This window comes from Sapajus apella, unplaced genomic scaffold, assembly GCF_009761245.1.
Source record: "Sapajus apella isolate SASKATOON/1434 unplaced genomic scaffold, GSC_monkey_1.0 scaffold57, whole genome shotgun sequence".
In the NCBI taxonomy this organism is placed as follows: Eukaryota; Metazoa; Chordata; class Mammalia; order Primates; family Cebidae; genus Sapajus; species Sapajus apella.
The window spans coordinates 14514467-14537493 of NW_022436997.1; the positions used below are offsets into that span (position 1 = coordinate 14514467).

General features: G+C 41.5%; 1 protein-coding gene across 1 annotated transcript in view; it reads right to left on the reverse strand.

Annotated features, from left to right (window-relative positions):
- Window positions 1-23027, reverse strand: part of RNF125 (ring finger protein 125) — a 47530-nt gene that overhangs the window by 11578 nt on the left and 12925 nt on the right. The window contains exons 2-4 of the mRNA XM_032245403.1: window positions 17852-18005; window positions 11373-11467; window positions 7735-7825 (exon numbers count right to left, since the gene is read on the reverse strand). Coding sequence (XP_032101294.1) covers window positions 7735-7825; window positions 11373-11467; window positions 17852-18005 — 340 coding nt within the window. The remainder of the gene's footprint in view (window positions 1-7734; window positions 7826-11372; window positions 11468-17851; window positions 18006-23027) is intronic.

The window sequence follows — 23027 nt, forward strand, 5'->3', positions numbered from 1 at the left end:
TTCTTCTCCCTTACAATAAAGGATCCTAGGGCAAGATCAAATCATATTTATCTTATTTCTTTATGCCTAGCACCTAGCATAACTTGACACACAATAGACACCTCATGAATAAAGAATTCTATTTTAGGATAAAGATTTCTAGTACTTTTCTTTCTCTTCTGATGGATTTTTGCTAGGTGTTTGTTTGTTTGTTTTTTCCAGATGTTGTCTACTTCCCATCAGTTCCTATAACAGAGTACTTGGGCAGGTCAGAAACGGGAGAATAGTTGATACACAGAATCAGATGAGAGTTCTTTTTCAATTTTATACCCTTCCTTCCCTAAACTCTGATACAACCACATTTTCTCCCCAGAAGAGTTCTCATCACTCTCATATATCACTATTACTTATGGGAAAATAAGAATGATTTCACTCAGTATTGTATTTTTTAGGTGTGCTAGGACAGAGAAAAGATTAGGAATCATCAATGTAAGGGCTTCTGAGAATACATAAAACATACAGGCCAGGTGCAGTGGCTCACACCTGTAATCCCAGCACTGTGGGGGACCACAGTGGGAGGATCATCTGAGGTCAGGAGTTCGAGACCAGCCTGGTAAACATGGTGAAACCCCATCTCTACTAAAAATACAAAAATTAGCCGGGTGTGGCGGATGCCTGTAATCCCACCTATTTGGGATGCTGAGGCAGGAGAATCGCTTGAACCTGGCAGACGAAGATTGTACTGAGACCATGCCATTGCCCACTCTAGCCTGGGCAACAAGAGCGAAACTCCATCTCAAAAAAAAAATGCAACATCTTCACAGGATTATAAGAGCTTTGATCATCAGGATCATAGGTGAGAGCATTTAACATGGGTCCATTAAGATACATTTCCTAAAGTCTCTAACACTCAACACCAAAGACACAGAAATGGTTTTGATACTGCTTCATGGTTACATGGAGTCAAATATCCCAACTCCTTGCTAATCTTACTGAACTGGTCCTTACCAGGGTTTTCAAAAAGATACTCCACCCTTATCCCATTAAAAATAAAGGTAATATTACTGACAGATCATAACCAACAGGGTAGATGGCTTTCCAGTTCTCCTATTTTTTTTTTTTTCAAGACAGGGTTTTACTCCCATTACCCAGGCTGGAGTGCAATGAGGCTCACTGCAGCCTCAACCTCCTGCACTCAAGTGATTCCCCTGCCTCCTACAGGCTCACACTACTGTGCCCGCTAATTTTTTGTATCTTTTTCTAGAGACAGGATTTCACCATGTTGGCCAGGCTGGTCTCAAACTCCTGACCTCCTGACTACAAGTAAACCATCTGCGTTGGCCTCCCAAAGTGCTGGGATTACAGGCATGAACCACCATACCTAGCCAGATCTCCTAATCTTGATAGTTTTTCCCCATTTTTCTATTGTTATAGGGAATCCCTAAAAGAACATCATACGCAGTACAGGTCTGACAGCCCTCGCTGTGAATGCCATATATTTTCTGCTATAAAACTTGAATTCCATTTCTAAAGTCTATACATGGCTGATTTAATATTTAATAGAAAATAAATGTATCAGAACTTAATTTTTTTCTGGTACCCTTTTCTTAGGTTCTAATAGCATAGATGCATGAACACCATACTTTACTGTTGAGGGCTTTCGATTGCCAAATACAATGTATGCAATCTAATATCAGGGATCCTTAGTGAACAGCATGTTCTATCGTTTTTCTGAAGTCAGAAGATGAATTCTAGAAGTACAAGTGTAAAAGAGCTGGAAGACAGTGGGCTCATGCTACAACCATCCCAAGATGCAAAGGATTCAGTCCTTAGGAATTTCTATGATAATAGACACTCCACTCTATCTGTGACTTAGATTAACCTCCACGGCAACTCAGCTGATTATAGAACACTTTCAATATGATGGCAAGTGCCATTTGAGGAGGTAATTAAAGGTTACTCAATCCAATACCGAAAGGAAAAAAAAGGAATATGCACTGAAAATATTCACGGGCAAATACGTAATTAAAATCAAGGTACAAGATTGCATGCCTAATTTAATAGGAGTCTGAAAGCAAATCTATTGGAGATTTTTCTTCCTTCCAGAATTATTATGCACATAGACCTCCACTGTCGCGTCAACTCACAGATATTCTACATACTCACGGAAATGAACTGCTACGGGGAGGAGTAGCGCAGGATGTCGTCACCACAGTTTATGCTTCAAACTGAAAGTCCTGTCTCTTCCTTAAGGAATGAGCCCCCAGCGTAGCAGAAAATACAGAGCTTACTGGAACCTTTGAATCAGGGTGAACAGAATCATGTCTTTCTTTACTATCCTTTTTCCATATCACTACATCCTGCTATGTGCTAGGCACTCTGCCAAGAACTGGGCATGCAATGTTGAATGAAGGACTTAGATCCAATGGCTCCATAGGCCTAATAAATTAGAGGGAGAGACCGACCTGAAATGAATATGCAATTATAAGTTGTGGTAAAGACTGAAAAATAGAGGGGAGAAAAGCAAAAGCTGAAATTAATTTGACTGCCAGGGAGGACTTCTTTGAGGAAGTAAAATTTAAGCTAAGCTCTGAAGGATAAGTAAGAGCCAACTAGTGAAAGAAAGAGCACTTTGAGGCCGGGCATGGTGGCTCATGCCTATAATCCCAGCACTTTGGGAGGCCGAGGCGGGTGGATTGCTTGAGCTTAGGAGTTCAAAACCAGCCTGGGCAACATGATGGTAAAACCCCATCGTCTCTTCAAAAAGAAAAAGCACTCTGGACAGAGAGAATAGCTAGAGAGCATGGTTCTTGCTAAAACATCTTCCCTTTACAGAATAAAATACCACATTTCTCTCCAAAGTGGTCTCATTAATATTATTTATCTACATTTAAGGAAAAAGACAAAAGTGATCTCATAATTCAGTCTGAAGCATGCTGTTTGTGTCATCTGCCTCCTTTGAGTCTAATATTCCAGAAATAGAATTATTTTTTTAAAAAATGACTGAGCTTAGTGGTCATTTTTCAGGCTCAATGCTTTCAGAAGCCGAGGTAGGAGGATCGCTTGAAGCCAGAAATTTTAGACCAGCCTGGGCAACATAGCGAGATCTTATCTTTACCAAAAAAAAAAAAAAAAAAAAATGGAATTATCCTGGTGTGATGGTGCACACCTGTAGTCTCAGCTACTTGGGAGGCTGAGATGAGGATCACTTGACCTCAGGAGTTCAAGGTTACAGTGAGCTATTACTGCACCAGTGCAGTCCGGCCTGGGTGACAGAGCAAGACCCTGTCTCCAAATATTTAAAAATGGCAGAATATAACAATATAGTTACTACCTGACAAAAAGGAGCTACTGGCTCTTAAGGCTGCATATAAGAAAAGTCAAAATCCCCTGATGTCTTTAACAGCTATGTCATTCTTGAACAGCTCAGAAAGAAAAGATTGGTTATCTTGTGGTTTGATCTCTGAACTATCTAATTATTTTTGGAAGTGCGAAGAATCATTTGCCCAAATCTCTAACTGCCGGAAAATCTCTTACGTGAAGTAAGTCAGATGACGTCACTGATCTTATCTGCTTGCAAAACCCGTAATCCAGTCCTTTAAAGCAATAATTCCTGGTTTACTTCAACACCCATCCAGAAACACCATTTGACTCAGCCCTCCTTGCCCATACCACATATCTGTCCCCAGCCTTTTCCTAACCATGGGGTAAATCATGACTTCTAATGGCTCTAGATCCTTCAGAATGACATGGTCTTGAGCTTCTGCTCAAGAGTGAAACACTAACACTGGACACCTGAAGGTCTTCTGTTCCAATTACTACCTCTAGCCCTAGGTTATTATAGAACCTTGGATTTCTGAACAACCTGCTCCTGTTTCAAATCCATGATAGCACCCTGGTCTCTGTGGTACAAACCACTTTACTTCCCCAACATCCTCCTCCCCACCGCCCTCAGACTCACACCACCACCCCATGTGGGTTCTCTAACTGTGGTAGTACATCACTTCCTCTGAGAAATCTTCTCTAGGCCTAATTTTATAGAATTGAAAAAGTGTAGTGAGCCTCTACTATCAACACCACCCTCTTCTATTTATGGAGTGGGCACCAGGTAACAGAATGCTTACTTTATTCTATGCCCAACTCATTTACTACCTATAAAAAAGGCGTGAATGTCATCACTATCCCCATTTTACACATGATGAAACAGTGGCAGAGAATTTAGTAGACTTCCTGGGATTAGAACCAAGCCTATCCCCTTTATTTTTTATTTTTTATTTTTTTTATCACTTGTGTGTGTTGTCTTAGCCTATCCCCTTTAAAGACTAGGATTTAACTACAAAATTCCATAGGCAATCGATCCCACCATTCCCAATTTGTTTCTCTGCTTAGGTCAGCTGTGTTCAATGGCCTTGAAGACCTATAAAATCATGAAGGACCTAGCTTCCTGGGCCACTTTCAATTTGGGCCAAACTGAGCAGCACGTGGACTGCATTTCTACTGGAGCAGGTACACAGTACCACAGAACTGACCAGGATGTGGCCTGCCCTGATTGCTGCTTAGATGCAGCCTAAGACCACAGTCCAGAGTGCCTGGCATTCTTCCAGCCAGAGCAGCACCTTACGTACTAATGGTCAGGGTTCAACCTTCTTCATAGAGTTGCTAGACGACAAAGTACTTAGAACTCAGTAAACTCAGTGATAGTAGTCACTATCATTCCATCCTTATGCTTTCTTCTAACTTCCTCTAGCTCCCTAGGGTCCTATTGTGAAACAACTCTCTAGCCCAGTTCCTCCTACAGAGCAACTTGAGCAGGAAAAGCCCATGACCATCTCCTCTGCTCCTTCAACACCTAACAAGCTTCTACGTACCATTTCAATTGCCAAATCCCTAGGCCATTAAGATCAATAACAACTCTCTCTCCATGCTTTTCTCTTGAACTTGCTATAGACCACAGGGGTTTCCCACACAGCCCTGGAGCTAGATTACTGTATTCAAATTCTGTCTTTGTTACTTACCAGCTGTGTGACCTTGTATGACAGACTTAACCTCTCTGAGCCTGTTTATCATTTTTAAAATGGGGATAATCATCAAGCCTATCTCATACGATTGCTGTGAGAGGATTTCCTGTGTCTCTACTTTTTTTTTTTTTTTTTTTGAGATGGACTTTTGCTCTTGTTGCCCAGGCTAGAGAGCAATGGCGCAATCTCGGCTCACTGCAACCGTCACCTCCCAGGTTCAAGTGATTCTCCTGCCTCAGCCTCCCGAGTAGCTGGGATTACATGTGCGCCCACTCCCACCATGTTCAGCTAACATTTTTTTTGTATATGTAGTAGAGATGGGGGTTTCACCATGTTGGTCAGGCTGGTCTCGAACTCCTGACCTCAGGTGATCCACCCGCCTTGGCCTCCCAAAGTGCTGTGATTACAGGTGTGAGCCACTGTGCCTGGCTTGACACAGGTTCTTGTTCTGTCGCCCAGGCTGGAGTGCAGCGGCACAATCTTGGTTTACTGTAACCTCTGTCCCCTCAAGCTCAAGCAATCTTCCCACCTCAGCCTCCCAAGTAGCTGGGACTGAAGGTGCATGCCACCATGCCTTTCTAATTTTTGTATTTTTAGTAGTAGAGATGGGGTTTCACCATGTTGGCCAGGTAGGTCTCAAACTCGTGGCCTCTAGTAATCGTTCCACCTTGTCCTCCCAAAGTGCTGGATTACAGGTGTGAGCCACCGCATCCGGCTGTATCCATCTTTCCATCTCTTTATTCTCTATCATCTATCTATTATCTATCTATCTACCTGTCTAATATACTTATATTTCAATCTCATCCACTTTCTAAAAGGATTTTACGGAAAAAACCCTAAAACTAAAAACCCCCTAAAAACTCACATAAAAAAACAACACACACACACACATTTGTGTATATAGTACATAAAACTACATATTACATAAAATAATCTTCAAAGTATCATTTTATATTTGTTGAGCCAGGGTAAGTTAAAAATAAATGTTCCCAATTATGGTCAGATTAAGGTAAAAGTGGTTTACTCACAGATTGCTTACACAAATATAAATTGACTCAGAACTTTTTGGAAAGCACTTTAAAAGTACATTTCAAGAGGTATTAAAAAATCTCCAGCCAGGCGTGGTGGCTCACGCCTGTAATCCTAGCACTTTGGGAGGCTGAGTTGGGTGGATCACCTGAGGTCAGGAGTTCAAGACCAGCCTGGCCATCATGGTGAAACCCCATCTAAAAAAAAAAAAAATCTCCAGCCAGGCACAGTGGCTCATGCCTATAATCCCTGCATTTTAAGAGGCCAAGAGGGGTGGATCACGTGAGGTCAGGAGTTCGAGACCAGCCTGGCCAACATGATGAAACCCCTTCTTTACTAAAAATACAAAAAAATAGCTGGATGTGGCAGCACCCAACTATAATCCCAGCTATTGAGGAGGCTGAGAAAGGAGAATTGCTTGAACCCAGGAGGAGGAGGTTGCAGTGAGCTGAGATCATGCCATTGCACTCCAGCCTGGGCAACAAGAGTGAAACTCCATCTCAAAAATAAATAAATAAATAAAAATAAAAAATAAAAGTAATAAAAAATAAATAAAAGTAAAATAAATAGCTTAAGTAAACAATAATGTATCCACTTTGCCTTACCTCACAACTATACCAAAATGAAAATTATAAAAGCCACTCTGCAAAGAAGAACTAAAATGCCAGGCTGAAAAGAAAAAAGCAGCATTCGCAATGAATCTAGGAAATGACGAGCAATATGTACATTTACTATGCAAACATATGGATAAATATTAACTATGAATAAAACAACACATTAATGAAGATGAATGACTACATTTTGTTTCCAGTATATTGTCATAATAACACTATTTGCATTATTTTAAAATGTCTGAAACATAGGCTATAACCATAGTGTACTAAATATAGATTTTTTTTTTTTTTTTTTTTTTTTTGAGACAGAGTCTTGCACTGTTTTACTGGCTGGAGTGCAGTGGTGCCATCTTGGCTCACTGCAACCTCTGCCTCCCAGGTTCATGCGATTCTTCCACCTCAGTCCCTAGTAGCTGGGATTACAGGCACCCACCAATGCGCCCAGCTAATTTTTGTATTTTTAGTAGAGATGGGGTTTCACCATACTGGCCAGGCTGGTAAACTTAGATCTTAACTGTGCATTCTGAATCATTTTGGTTGATTATGCCCATGATTACCTGTTAGAGATAATGTGTAATTTCATAAATGAGTGATTGCACATTAGTCATTCTTATCAGTTTCAACACTTTTTCTTTCTTTCTTTTTGAGACGGAGTTTTGCTCTGCTCTGTTGCCCAGGCTGGAGTGCAGTGGTGCGATCTCGGCTCACTGCAACCTCCACCTCCCAGGTTCAAGTGATTCTCCTGCCTCAGCTTCCCGAGTAGCTGGGACTACAGGCATGTGCCACCACGTCCGGCTAATTTTTGGTATTTTTAGTAGAGACCAGGTTTCACTGTGTTAGTCAGAATGGTCTCAATCTCCTGACCCCATGATGCACCTGCCTCAGCTTCCCAAAGTGCTGGGATTACAGGCATGAACCACCACACCTGGCTCAACTCAACGCTTTCACATACTCTAAACAGTCACAGAGTTACCATAAACTTAACATAAATTATTATCCTTATAATGTATCTATAAATAGAAATCTATTAAATGGCTTTTCTAACGTGTCCGGGATTCAGACATTGCTGTAATACATGTAACAAAAATCCTTACCACAGGCCTTCGTTCCGATCTGTGATGAGTAATACAATGATCCAGCAAGCTGTCTTCATCCAGTTCCCTCTGACAAAAGGGACATACACACCTGGAAATAACAGAATACAAATATTACTAAAATGGTTGGCAACTAGAGAGTAGTCACTTTTTTTTCTTATTTTTTTTTTCTTGAGACATTGTCTTGCTCTGTGGCACAGGCTGGAGTGTAGTGGTGCAATTTTGGCTCACTGCAACCTCAACCTCCCAGGTTCAAGGAATCTTCCTGCCTCAGCCTCCCAAGTAGCTAGGATTACATGCCCCCACCACCATACCAGGCTCATCTTTGTATTTTTAGTAGAGACAGGATTTCGCCATGTTGGCCAGGCTAGTCTGGAATTCCTGGCCTTGAGAGATCCACCCACTTAGCCTCCTAAAGTGCTGGGATTACAGGCATGAGCCACCACACCCAGTCCATAGTATTCACTTAACTAAAGGTTAAAAAACAGAATGTAGGTGGGGATATAGTCTCTAGACCTATTTGTTTATCTGATTTGACAGTGTTTTTCCCAATCTGATAACACTGTTGGTGCCTACATTTTTTTCTCATGAGAAATGTAAATGTGTGTCCTCACAGGGACAGGGCAGAAAAACATGACAGTACACGTGAAACAAATTATTCTCTTTGGGAGAGAAGTGCAATCTGAGCATGCATTAACTGAGAAACTGAGGATTGCAGCACACAATTGTCTTTAGATTACCTTTTTCTTCCTCCCTTTCCAAATTCACATAACATTTAGATGGGGTGTTATTTGTTTTCTAACTTCACTAGCATATAACTACATGCGTCAACCTATACTGTTAGTTTCTAGTGAAGAATGAAAAGTGACCTGCAGCCTGGGCAAGATGGTTGAAGGCCATAATCTCGGCCCTTTGGGAGGACAAGGTGGGCAGATCACTTGAGCTCAGAAGTTTGAGACCAGCCTGGGCAACATGGTGAAACCTCTATTAAAAGTACAAAAAATTAGCGTGGTGGCACACGCCTGTGGTCTGAGCTACTCGGGAGGCTGAGACAAGAGCATCACTTGAGCTCAGGAAGTGGAGGTCACAGTGAGCTGAGATTGCACCATTGCACTCCAGTCTGGGTGACAGAGCAAGACACCCTCTCAGGATAAAAAAAAGAAAAGAAAAAGAAAAGTGACCTGCAGCTACTTTGTTAAATCCTTATGTACATTTAGGAATATTTGTCCCTTATCTGTGCTGTCCAAGATGTGTCCACTGGGCACTTGAAATATGGCTAGTCCAAATTCAGATATACAGCCAGGTGTAGTGGCTCATGCCTGTAATCCAGCACTTTGGGAAGCTGAGGTGGGTGGATCACCTGAGGTCAGGAGTTCAAGACCAGCCTGGCCAACATGGTGAAATCCCTTCTCTACTAAAAATACAACAAAATTAGCTGGGCATAGTGGCAGCTGCCTGTAATCCCAGCTACTCAGGAGGCTGAGGAAGAAGAATCACTTGAACCCGGGAGGTGGAGGTTGTAGTGAGCCGGAATCGTACCATTGCACTCCAGCCTGGGCAACAAGAGTGAAATTCTGTCTCAAAAAACAAAAAACAAAATTTGGATACACTGGATGTATAATATACACATTGAACTTTGAGGATTTAGTGTAAAGAGAAAAAAATGTAAAATATCATGATAATTTTTATACCAATTACATGTTCAAATGATAATATTCTGGCAATATTAGGTTAGATAAAATATACTGAAAGGTAACTTAAATTTTATCTTGTTATTTTTTTAAATGCTGCTACTAGAAAATTTATAATTACATGTGATTAACATTAGATTTCTATTGGACAATACTGTCTTAAGTTCTTAGGGACAATATGGAGTCCTGGAGTTGTTTGCTCACTTTCTGTTACAGATGTAGCTTCCTGTCCCCCAAAACTTGTTCTCTGGACAAGCTCCATGTGTAAGAATTTTTAAAATTTGAATTACGTGGTAAATTCTTCTGTAAAGCAAATATTTTTATCATAAATGCAAATATTAGTTTATCTCATAAAATTGATTAATCAATAACCCTCCCCATTTTGTATTATTTTTATTATTTACTATTTAATTCTAATCAGTAGAAGAAACTAGGATTCAAATTAGCTTTCACATATTTTAAAATTTTCATAAGAGCTGTCAACCTTGCAATCAAACCCATACACTTTCTCAACCTATTTGTAATCCTTCCTTCCTATTGGTCATTGTGGTCAATATAACAGGATTCATACACTGTTTATAGCTAAAATACTCATTTAAAATTTATAATGTCAGGGTATAAAGCTAATCTTAGAATAACAGGCACTTTTGCAAGGCAATCTCTAGTAAAACAAAAGGAATGGGGTGATTGTTTAGACTTTTAGGTTTAGAAATGTAAGCTATATTTTGAGTATATTTTCTAGAAATGAGCAGAGCTAACATTTTTCTTTGAGAGACAGAGATTATACCCAAACTGAATACCAGTATTGGATGCATGAATCCGTAGGTAGATTAACGGCTAGAAAGACATCAACCTATGCTAGAGAGCACAAATCACTTTATTTGGTTAGTAGGGGCAGATTACAAACTTTAGAATTACTCTGATGCAGCTAAATTAGCTTTCTCATCAAGAGAGTAATGACCTAGATTGATTTCCTTCCCTTCCTTCCTTCCTTCCTTCCTTCCTTCCTTCCTTCCTGACTGCCTGCCTGCCTGCCTGCCTGCCTTTCCTTCTTTCTTTCTTTTTTGAGACAGAGTCTTGCTCTGCCACCCAGGCTGGAGTGCAGTGGCCAGATCTCAGCTCACTGTAGACTCTGCCTCCCTGGATCAAGGAAGTCATGTGCCTCAGCCTCTGGAATAGCTGGGATTACAGGTGTGCTTCACCACGCCCAGCTATGTTTTGTATTTTTAGTAGAGATGGGGCTTTGCCATGTTGCCCTGGCTGGTCTTGAATTCCTGACCTCAGGTGATCTGCCTGCCTCAGCCTCCCAAAGTGCTGGAATTGCAGATGTGAGCCACTGTGCCCTGCCAGTGTTTCTTTTTCTTTTTCTTTTTTTTTTTAAGAATAAAATAGTTAATGATCAATATCCTCCATTAAGTCTTCCAGCTTCCTCCATCTGCCCCCTACCCCCATACAAGATTACCCATCAAAAAGGCAAAGGATTCAGGATGTCTGCCCAGCCTGTTTTCCTCTTTTATACTGAGATGCTGCTGTCTATCTTCTAAAGAGAAACAAGCAAAATGATAAGGAATGAGCTGGTGAAATGAGCAGTGGTGACAGAAGATGGATCATCCCAAACACGACCTACTTCAGGAATCTATCAGAAAACAGACTAGCAGAAATGTAACAGTTCTGCATTCTATTTCTGGATCTGTGTTAACACAAACTTGTTTGAGGAAGTTGCCCCAGTCTCTCCAACATGTGGTTGGTTTCCCTCAAGAAATTTTTATAGAGTGCAAAATTCTTTGATAATGATTGCTGTCAAAAAATGATGACCAGTACCAGATATTAAAGAACCTAAACAAATATGTAAATATTTTCATAATAAGAATGTTAAAGTTTCCAGCTCATTAAATTATTTATAAATATATCAATTTTGGCATTAATCTATATTGCATTCAAACAAACCTTGCTGCTGTCTCCCCAAGATCTTGTAGTGGTCCATACATATCTATGTACTTCTGACAAGTCCGAATATGTGCCCTCATTTCACTGAGGCAAACCTATATAAAAACAAATTCAAAATAAACTCACTGTTTAAAAAGGGGGCTCAATGAAAGCTTATGCAATCCACCCTTTTAACTTTCAAATAAGGTCGTATTGTGGGATCAATTGACTAAATGGATGCATTCATGACACCAGTTTCACCAAAAGTTAATGCATTATCCAGAATACTATTATTTTTAATTTCTCCAACACTAAGAAGACCCAACTGTTAAGTTCTTGAATTTGGTTTTTCTTAAAAGCATATACAATTTTTAAAGTAGATAGATGTGTAGTAACTCAGATTTACTTATTTTGCATGCCATTACATAAACAGGTTTTAGAAAGAAGGAAGTGACGGGAAAAAAAAGGGTGAAGAAAAAGAGCACAAGAGGGAGGAAAGAAGAAACAATTTAAGATGGAAAAAGAGACAGAAAAAAGAAATGGAGCGATAAGAATAATAAATGGATAAATTTTAGAGGTGGCCATAGTAAGTTAAATGAAACACTGTGCCTTAGGGAAAGACATAAATAGCATGGTTTTATAGCACACCCAATAATATGATATGAATTCACAATACACAGTATACTTAGTGGTACCATTAAGAGCAAACATAAAAGATAGTTCTTGCAGTTCATTTTTATCCATGCAGAATAAAGAGCCCTTGTTCTTTCAGATATACATTCAGAGATCCTAACCATGAGGGATCTGTTGCTAACATAACACATTCGACTAAATGTTTCATTAGAAACTCTGATAAGATCTTGTGCTAAAGGAAGCTTTGTACAGCTGTGGTAAGGTGGCCAACCCACTCTGCTTCATTTTGCCCAAGCTACGGAAGTTAAACCTCAAACATGAAATCTGCCATGTTGAGGAAACAGTTATAATTGTTTAACAAAAGGCAAAAATAAAACCAAGCGGAAAAGTAAGAACAAAACCCTTGCTTTACAAATATCCACCTAAAAGATATAAAAACTAGGATTGAGCTGCATAAACTGTCTTAAACAGATGTATTTGACAATCTTTTACATCCAACTTTGCATATTAGTGTTCTCTCATGTCTTTATGACTTTTGCTAGTAAAAATTTCTATTTGTATTCTTTGTTGAACAAAGATAAGCATTAGTCATAAAAATTAATAAGCTGTGGACTATCTACCAACAAATGAATTGATCAATTCATAGTCTAGACACAAAATTAACTGAGACATTATAAGAAATGGCAGAAGAAACATAATTCATTGTGCCTGTTCTGATGCTGCTTTTAATCCAACAGAGGAAAAAGGATGTGTAGACAAGTAGATAAGAAATTGTTTGATATAGGGGCTGGGTGCAGTGGCTCACACCTGTAATCCCAGTACTTTGGCAGGCTAAAGTGTGTGGATCACCTGAGGTTAGGAGTTCAAGACCAACCTGACCAATATGGTGAAACCCCCTCTCTACTAAAAATACAAAAATTAGTGGGGTGGTGCACACCTGTAGTCCCAGCTACTTGGGAGGCTGAGACAGGAGAATTGCTTGAACCCGGGAGGTGGAGGTTTCAGTGAGCTGAGATCACACCACTGCACTCCAGCCTGGGCAACAGAGCGAGACTGTCTAAAAAAAAAAAAAGTGTTTGATGTAGTGAACTGGAATACTAAGACAAGGCCTCAAGGAAAGGATCTGGCCTGGACTCTGAAGAATAGGGAGAGTGCAAAATGAGTATAGAAGGAATGGGGAGCATTCCTAGAAAGAGGGGTAATACAGAAAGGAAAGGACAGGATATAAGAAGTATCTCAAGGCTAGGCTCAGTGGCTCATGCTTGTAATCCTAGCACTTTGGGAAGCCGAAGTAGACAGATCATCTGATGTCAGGAGTTCAAGACCAGCCTGGCCAACATGGTGAAATCCCGTTGGTAAAGTACAAAAATTAGCTGGGCAAAGTGCTGCACACCTGTAGTCTCCACTACTCTGGAGGCTGAGGCACGAGATCACTTGAACCCAGGAGGCGGAGGTTGCAGTGAGCCAACATTATACTCCACTGCACTCCGTCCTGGCAACACAGCGAGATTCTGTCTCAAAAAAAAAAAAGTATCTCAAAGAAAAAAATCAAAATCTTTGTGATTTAACAGATAATGGAGAAGGGGAAGGTGGTGAAAAAAAGAGGATTTCCACACAGAGTGATTGAGAGAATCCTCTTGTTTCTGACAGACACAAAGAGGGGATCAAGAGCTGGATGATGAAAGAACATGATGAGTTGCAGTTTGAGCAAAACGGAGTTTTGCTCTTGTTACCTGGGCTGCGGTGCAATGTAGCAATCTGGGCCCACTGCAACCTCTGCCTCCCAAGTTCAATCGATTCTCCTGCCTCAGCCTCCCAAGTAGCTGGGATTACAGATGCCCGCCACCACGCCCATCAAATTTATTTTATTTTTTTGTATTTTTTAGTAAAGATGGGGTTTCACCATGTTGGTCAGGCTGGTCTCGAACTCCTTACCTCAGGTGATCCACTCGTCTCAGCCTCCCAAGGTGCTGGGATTACAGGTGTGAGCCGCTGCACCTGGCCTTGTGTATGAATCTTATGTGAAGACAAACTAAGTAAAAATAAGCAATAATCTACTATTAAGAATGTAAAAAGCCATTGATTTTTAGCATTTACTATATTCCAGACACTGCGTTAAAAGCCAAGCATCCGGCTTGGCGTGGTGGCTCACACCTGTAATCCCAGCACTTTGGGAGGCCGAGGCAGGTGGATCACAAGGTCAGGAGTTCAAGACCAGCCTGGTCAAGATAGTGAAACTCTGTCTCAGGCCAGGCATGGTGGCTCACGCCTGTACTTCAAGCACTTTGGAGGCCAAGGCGGGTGGATCACCTGAGGTCAGGAGTTCAAGACCAGCCTGACCAACATGGTGAAAACCCGTCTTTATTTAAAAAAAAGAGGCCAGGTGTGGTGGCTCAAGCCTATAATCCCAGCACTTTGGGAGGCTGAGGCGGGTGGATCACGAGGTCAAGAGATCAAGACCATCCTGGTCAACATGGTGAAACCCCGTCTCCACTAAAAATACAAAACATTAGCTGGGCATGGTGGCGTGTGCCTGTAATCCCAGCTACTCAGGAGGTTGAGGCAGGAGAATTGCCTGAACCCAGGAGGCGGAGGTTGCGGTGAGCCGAGATCGCACCATTGCACTCCAGCCTGGGTAACAAGAGTGAAACTCCGTCTCAAAAAAAAAAAAAAAAGAAACTCTGTCTCTATAAAAAATAAAAAAAAATTTAAAAAGCCAATCATCAGTCATATATATCAATATATATTTAGCATTTACCTTTAAAATCACTCTCTAACGTGAACATGAGCATGATCCTCTCCTCAGCTCCTCTTTTTTGTTGAGAGAGCCTTGCTATGTTGCCTAGGCTGGAGTATAGTGGCGTAGTCACTGCAGCCTTGATCTCCTGGGCTCAAGCAATCTTCCTGTCTCAGCCTCTGGAGTGGTTGGGACTACATGCATGCACCACTATGCCCCAGCTAATTTTTTTGATTTTTAGTAGAGACACAGTCTCTTCCCAGGCTGATCTTGAACTCCTGAGCTCAAGCAATCCTCCTGCCTTGGCCTCCCAAAGTGCTGGGATTACAGGCATAAGCCACTGTGCCAGCCTCTTTCTCTTCATTTTGCAAAAAGGTAAACAAATACTCAGATTAATAACTTACCCAAAATTACAAAGAGTAAGTGACAGAATTAGAATCAGTTTGATCTAAGAGGTCTAATTCCAAACACCATGAACAAATTCTGCAATCAGATATAAGGCTCTATAATCGAACCTAATAAATAGATATCTAATGAATAGGTGATTGAGTCTTATATAAATATTCAGAAATGCAATGAGCACTTAGTATGTACCAGTCACTTTTCAAAGTGCTGGCTACACAGATGTCAACAAATAGAGCCTTTACCTTCATGGCACTCAAATGGAATGAATGTAACTGACATTAAACAAAAAACAGCCCAAAAGCAGAATTACAAATGGTGATAAGAGGTGCATGGGAAAAGCACAGAGTGCTGAGAAACAGTATGACAGGGCTATAGTTTAGATGAATTATTAAGAAAGGTTCTCTAAAGAAATGTAGACACTTAGTACACAATCCCTCTTTTTTTTTTTGAGACAAAGTCTCACTCTGCCGCCTTGGCTGGAGTGTAGTAGCATGATCTTGGCTCACTGCAACCTCCACCTCCTGGGTTCAAAATATTCTCCTACCTCAGCCTCATGACTAGTTGGGATTACAGGCATGCAACACAACATCTGGACGATTGCGTATTTTTAGTAGAGACGAAGCTTCCCCATGTTGGCCAGGCTGGTCTCAAACTTCTGACCTTGTGCTCTGCCCACTTCGGCCTCCCAAAGTGCTGGGATTACAGGCGTGAGCCACGTGCCTGGCCAAAATCCCTCTTTTGATTTTTAGACTGGTATATCTAAATACTTTCCCAGTATCTTTCCTTGGTAGTTCAAAGTTAACATATCTAAAACTTAACTCTGTATCCTTCTCCAAATTTGCTCCCCATATGAACATCCTCATTTATTCACATCTGAATGCCTGGGAAGCATTTTTGACACGTTCCTCTCACTCAGCCCCACATCCAGTCAATTATCAATTTATTTCTATTCTATCTCCTAAATATGCTTGAAACAACCTCTTATTGATAGTGGCAGGAGCCTGACAAATCTCTAGGTAGACAGGGGCGAGTCCTTGATGAAACCTGACCTTCAGGCCAAAGACAGTTTAAAGCCTGAAAGCCAAGCTACAAGTTAAATCTATGGATGGAGTTGAGGACCTCTCTTCCCCTTTGGTGTGCTTTCCTCTGATTGATCCTCACCTTTCACCTCTTTTACATATACCTACCCTTCCCTAACTGTTTTTAATATAGTGTCATGCCCATCTTTGAATGCTGCCTTTGTTTTAGCCTCTTTTGCATACTCAGAAACCAATCAGCATGCACTCCCCCATTTTGAACCCATAAAACCCCTGGAACCAGCCATACTGGGAGAAAGAGACCACCAACTTTGGTGGGGAACCTCATGTCGCTTCTCTGCTGAGAGCTGTTAAATTGCTTAATAAAACTCTTCTCCAACCTTCTCACCCTTCAACTGTCAGCATAACCTCATTTTTCTTGGATGTGGGACAAGAACTTGGGAACCACCAAACACAGATGGGCTGTGGTATGCCTGGACCAGATGTCAGCTGAGCCAGTGCATAAGCCAGACATGGTCTAGTGGGCAGAGTGGGTGGGGAGAGTCTCCCAGGCCAAGCAAGACTTGGGTGGGGTCATTGCTGGCTCTGGAGGTCCCCGGCTAGCAAAGTGGGCAAGAATAATCCTGCATCATTATTCCACGTCTAATGCTATCATTCTAATCCAGCTTCCTTACATCATAATAGCCACCTAACTGGTTTCACCAATTTCATTTTTGCCCTACTGCAAACCATTTTCTATGCATACATTAGAGTCATATCTTAAAGATATAAGCCTGGGCCGGGCATGGTGGCTCATGCCTGTAATCCCAGCACTTCGGGAGTCCGAGGCAGGCAGTTTGCCTGAGGTCAGGAGTTCGAGATCAGCCTGGCCAACATGATGAAACCTCATCTCTACAAAAAATACAAAAATTAGCCAGACATGGTGGTAGGCCCCTGTAATCCCAGCTACTAGAGAGTCTGAGGCATGAGAATTGCTTGAACCCAGGAGAATTGCAGTGAGCCAAGATCGCACCACTGCACTCCAGCCTGGTAGAAATATGTCATCAGATTTGATAATAAAGCTGTTAATTGGTGGCCTGCAATACAGTAGCAGAACTGGAGGACATATGATAGAGAATTACTGGAGTAATAGGAAGAAGAGAAAACAGAGGTGGTCAATGAAGCACTTGTTTGACAAATTGGGGGTGATGGTAGGAGTTCACGGTTTTTTGTAGAATATATGTATATATATATATATATACACACACATATACATATATGAGGCTGGGCGAGGTGGCTCACGCCTGTAATCCCAGCACTTTGGAAGGCTGAGGCGGGCGGATCAAGAGGTCAAGAGATCAAGACCATTCTGGCCAACATGGTGAAACCCCACCTCTACTAAAAATACAAAAATTAGCTGGGCATGGTTGCACACGCCTGTGGTCCCAGCTACTTGGGAGGCTGAGGCAGGAGAATCACTTGAACCTGGGAGGTTGAGGTTGCAGTGAGCCGAGATCGCGCCACTGCACTCCAGCCTGGACGACAGAGCCAGATACGGTCTCAAAAACAACAACAACAGAAAAAAAAAAAAAAAAAAAAAAAACCAGAAAAGAAAGGGTGGGTAGTACCATGGGGTCAGAAGCAGAGGTGAAATTATAACTTTCTCAGGGACTTAAGTTGGTAACCATGAACACAGGCCGGTCACATACCAGGGTGTCACACTCAGTGCAGTTCTTAAACTCTGATTTCATCCTTTTGGCTACATCAGTTGCTGGAACTCCTCCTGAAGGAAGATATGCCCGGCAATAAGGACAAGTCCACTTGTTGTTCTTTAGACTGGTAGCAATACAGGAACGGCAGAATCTACCCCAAACAAACCAAAAATACATCACTTTCCTTGAAAGCTATAAGGAGCCACCACCGTGTGTTCATTTGTGTAAATTGTAATTTAATGACACTTTATATTCCATGAGCCATACTACCAAATTACAGGTCCACTTGCCCCCTACACCTCCCAATTGCTTTACCTTCCCATCAAGACTTCTTTGGAATCACACATTCTCATCACATGTACTTTCATGCATTTCAAGAAAAGTAAGAATTCAAAGTAAGTGAAATAGCTTTCCTATAGACTAAGTTTAAATGATAATTTAAAGAACGTCTAGATAGAATTTTACCTCAAATTTCTTAAGAAAATATGTCTTTCTTCTGTGGTGTTTTGTGTGTTACATAAAGAAGTAGCAGCAAGTCAAGGAAGTAAAAATACCAGACACATTAAAATTCTTATAAAACCATTTCCTCCCTCCCTCCCCTCCCCTCTAGCTCTCCTCCCCTTCACCCTTCCTCCCTTCCCTCCTCTCTCCCCCACCTCCTTCCCTCTCTCCTTCCTTCCTTCCTCCCTCCCTCCCTCTCTCCCTTTTCTCTCTCTTTCTCTACCTCCCTCTCTCCCCACCTCTGTTTCTTTTTGTTTCTTTTAAGACCCAGGGTCTTGCTATGTTTCTTAAGCTGGATTCAAACTCCTGAGCTCAAGAGATCCTCCCTGCTTTGCCTCCCAAATGGCTGGGACTATAGGTGCAAGCACCACGCCCAGCATAAAATAATTTTAAAGTCATCCCCAGATATAGAAAATTAGCTAATTAAAATGACCACTATTAGGAATGTCTTCCAAGTCAAGAAATATGTTCTTTGATTTATTTAAAGGAGCTCATTATGAAACCTTACCATAATCAACATATCCAGAAAATTCTGACTTATTTATAGGGGTTGTTGAAGGCTCCATGAACACAGAAACAAAACGAGCATTTAGGTAATTTATACACAACAGCATGACCTGATGCCTCTTAAACTACTAAGCACGTAATATCTGTTTGGGATTACTAATACATGTCAAAAAGTCAGTTAAGTATACAATACTGAAAAGTTCTTATATCATAAGCATACAGTTGAATGAAAGTTCAAAACCAAACAATTTCTCACCTCCTGTTTCCTTTCCAGCCACAATTCTTTTTTGTTGTTGCTTTGTTTTGTTTTGGCTTTTTGAGATGGAGTCTTGCTCTTATTGCCCAGGCTGGAGTGCAGTGATGCAATCTCAGCTCATTGCAACCTCTGTCTCCTGGGTTCAAGCAATTCTCCTGCCTCAGCCTCCTGAGTAGCTGGAATTACAGGCACCCATCACCATGTCTGGTCAATTTTTTGTATTTTTAGTAGAGATGGGGTTTCACCATGTTGGTCAGGTTGGTTTCAAACTCCTGATCTCAGGTGATCCACTTGCCTCAGCCTCCCAAAGTGCTGGGATTACAGGTGTGAGTCATGTGCCTAGCCTCCAGACACAATTCTAACTCCTCCAAGGTAATCATTTACTTTTTTCTTCATGTATTTTAACATAAAAATTATAATATACTTATCAAACATGGTACCAGTCTACAGACTGCAGCTTTCACATCCCTGCTTACTATCTTTGGTGGCATTAATCATTGACTTCTAATGACAAAGATTTCCTATTTCTCTACGTTATATAAATCGAATCCTCTGGTATGTATTCTTTGTCTCCTTTTCAATGTTATGGTTAAAAGATTCACCCATATTGTTGTCCATAGTTGAGATTGCCCATTCTAATTTTGTGAAGTCTGTTGTATGAATACATCCAAATTTATCTATCATTCTATTGTTAATGGGCTATTTAGGTAGTATTTAAATACTTGCTCATGATAAACTTTAGTAATGGGCAGGTCTAAACCATTCCTTTTTTTTTCTTTTTAACTTCTAATTATATTAGTCAATATCAATTTCTTTCCTCTTTATTTTTTCTTTCTTACTATGTTTGAATTTGGTTTGGATCATGACTGATTCATAACAGTATTTTCTGCATCTGTTTTCAAATTAGTGTAAGCAGACAGAGGATGCTCACTTGTGCAGTGATTTAGACTTCTACTTGTTGTTTATAACTGGCCAGCAGCCATTCCTCCTTTTTCTTGTAATAGCATCCTGCTCTTGCTCTGCAGAAACCATACCTCTTATATTACATGTAGTCGGACCTCAATCAAGGTGCCTACCAACTCCTGCTGAAGGTGTGAGCACCTGGCCAGCCAAGTCAAGCATAGACTCTGTCTCTAGAAGTTGAATACTGCACAGTGACATATGAATGATTCAGTGGCAATTAGACGGAACATTTCTCCCTTTACTTAGAACCCCATATATGCCTTCATTCCTACCCTTTCCTTCTAGCTATTTTCTTCTTATTTACTCATTTTTTTTTGAGATGGAGTTTTGCTCTGTTGCCCAGGTGCAATCTTAGCTCACTGCAACCTCTGCCTCCCAGGTTCTAGCGATTCTCCTGCCTCAGCCTCCCGAGTAGTTGGGATTGCAGGTGTGCACCACCATGACTGGCTAATTTTTTTTATACTTTTAGTAGAGACGGAGTTTCGCCATGTTGGCCAGGCTGGTCTCGAACTCCTGACCGCAAGTGATCTGCCCACCTCGGCCTCCCAAAATGCTGGGATTACAGGTGTGAGCAACTGTGCCCAGCCAGTAATTTTTTATGTATAATTTCAAGCTTGATACACTGGTTCTCTACATAAATTTTAAAAAATACTTCCATATACCTTAATTTATTTAACCTTAAACCCCCAAGAAAGATCATTATTTCCATTTATAGATAGGGAGACTGAGGCACATACAGGGTAGGTCTCTTCTTCAAGATTACATAAAGGAGCAGTGTGAAGAAGAGGCAAGAACAACTCCCAGACCAACTATAACCCAGGCGCTGTTGCATCTCTTACTCAGGGCCTATGTCCCGCTGTAGCTGCCGCCCTGCCCAAGAGAAAGAGAGTGGATGCTAAGGAGATAACGCCAAGATGAAGGACGAACCACAGAGAAGATCTGTAAGGTTGTCTGTTACATCTGCTTCTCCAAAGCCAATTCTAAGGAGGCCTTGCAAAGAAGGGAGAGAAGTTACCCAAAGGGAAAAGGGGAAGAACTGATGCTGGCAAGGAGGGGAATAACCCTGCAGAGAATGCAGAAGCCTAAACACACCAGGCACAGGAAGCCAAGGTGCTGGAGATGCCAGGTGAAGTGTGCATTTGTGATAACTATGTAGTTGGTGACACTACAGTTTGAAATACTATTTTTATCAAATTTTATAAAAAGGCAGAATTTGGTTTTCTTTTTTTTTTTAAGGTACGTTGTTAGCACACAGTGCACTTCATTGTTGTTTTCTGGGCATGAGATGCCTGTCACTGTCACTAATAGACTGTGTTGAAGCTGGATTGATATGGGGAAACACCTTTCCCTTTTAGTTTTCTCTCTCTCTCTGTGTGTGTGTGTGTGTGTGTGTGTGTGTGTGTGTGTGTGTATGTGTGTGCACGCGTGTGATGGAGTCTTGCTCTGTCGCCCAGGTGGGAGTGCAATAGCCTGATCTCGGCTTATTGCAACCTCCACCTCTGGGATTCAAGCGGTAGCTGGGATTACAGGCATGCACCACCATGTGCGGTTAATTTTTGTGTTTTTAGTAGAAAAGGAGTTTCATCATGTTGGCCAGGCTGGTCTTCCCTTCTACTTTTGAGAGGCTTCCTCTTGGCTCCCAGGAGGAGGGATTCCCTGACCTTGACAAACACAAACACCTTAGCACAAGAGCCTTGTGGTATGGAAAAACAAATTTGTTTTTATGTCCTCTTCTCCCTTTCCATCTTCAGCATAAACTTAACTCCCTTAAACCCAGACATCTGTTGAGGCCTGATCCCTATTAGTTGGTTACCAGTGTCAGGCAATCTGGACGTTCCAGTGAGGCCACTGAGATGGGGTTCCTCAAAAGAGCAGTGGTTCAATTTCTAGATTATGCATCTTCAGACAGATTCTGCCATTTTCACTTCACTTCCTGAAAGTCAGGGTCGGCTCATGTTAAGCAACATGCTAAATGTGAAATGTCAACCTTCACCCTAAACTTTCTGGTTCAGAGAGTCAAATGAATATTCTATTTTTTTTTTTTTTTTTTTTTTTTTGCCAGAGTCTTGCTCTGTCTCCCAGGCTGGAATGCAATGGTGCAATCTCAGCTCAGTGCAGCTTCCACCTCCCAGGTTCCAGCGATTCTCCAGCTTCATCTCAGCCTCCCGAGTAGCTGGGATTACAGGTGTGTGTCACCACACCTGGATAATTTTGTATTTTCAGTAGAGACAAGGTTTTGCCATGTTGGCCAGGCTGGTCTCAAACTCCTGACCTCAGGTGATCCGCCCATCTCGGCCTCCCAAAGCGCTGGGATTACAGGTGTGAGCCACTTTGCCCAGCCCTCCATTGGGTTTTACAGTGGCTTTATGTTTTTTGGTAGTCCATTGAAGAAGAGAGTTTGAAAGTTGTTGTATACTGTTAAGGATTGTCTACCCATGTGCTGCCTGAAATGCCATGACTGTTTATGGAAAGTATCTTTAATAAAGCTAGATAAAGTTTGGCTGGGGGGAAAAAAAGTCACATAAAAGAAGGTGCTTGAGCTTGGCCGGGCACAGTGGTTCACGCCTGTAATCCCAGCACTTCGGGAGGCCGAGGCGGGCAGATTACATGAGGTCAGGAGTTTGAGACCAGCCTGGCCAACATATAGTGAAACCCCATCTCTACTAAAAAAAAAAAAAATACAAAAATTAGCTGGATGTGGTGGTGCATACCTATAGTCCCAGCTACTTGGGAAGCTGAGGCAGGAGAATCTCTTGAACCTGGGAGGTGGAGGTTGCAGTGAGCCGAGATCATGCCACTATACTCCAGCCTGGGCGTCAGAGCAAGATTCTATCTTTCAAAAAGAAAGAGAAAAAGAAAGGAAGAAAGGAGAAAGCAAGAAGGAAGGAAATAGAGAGAGAGAAAGAAAGAAAAAGAGAGAGAGAAAGAAAAAGAGAAAAAGAAAGA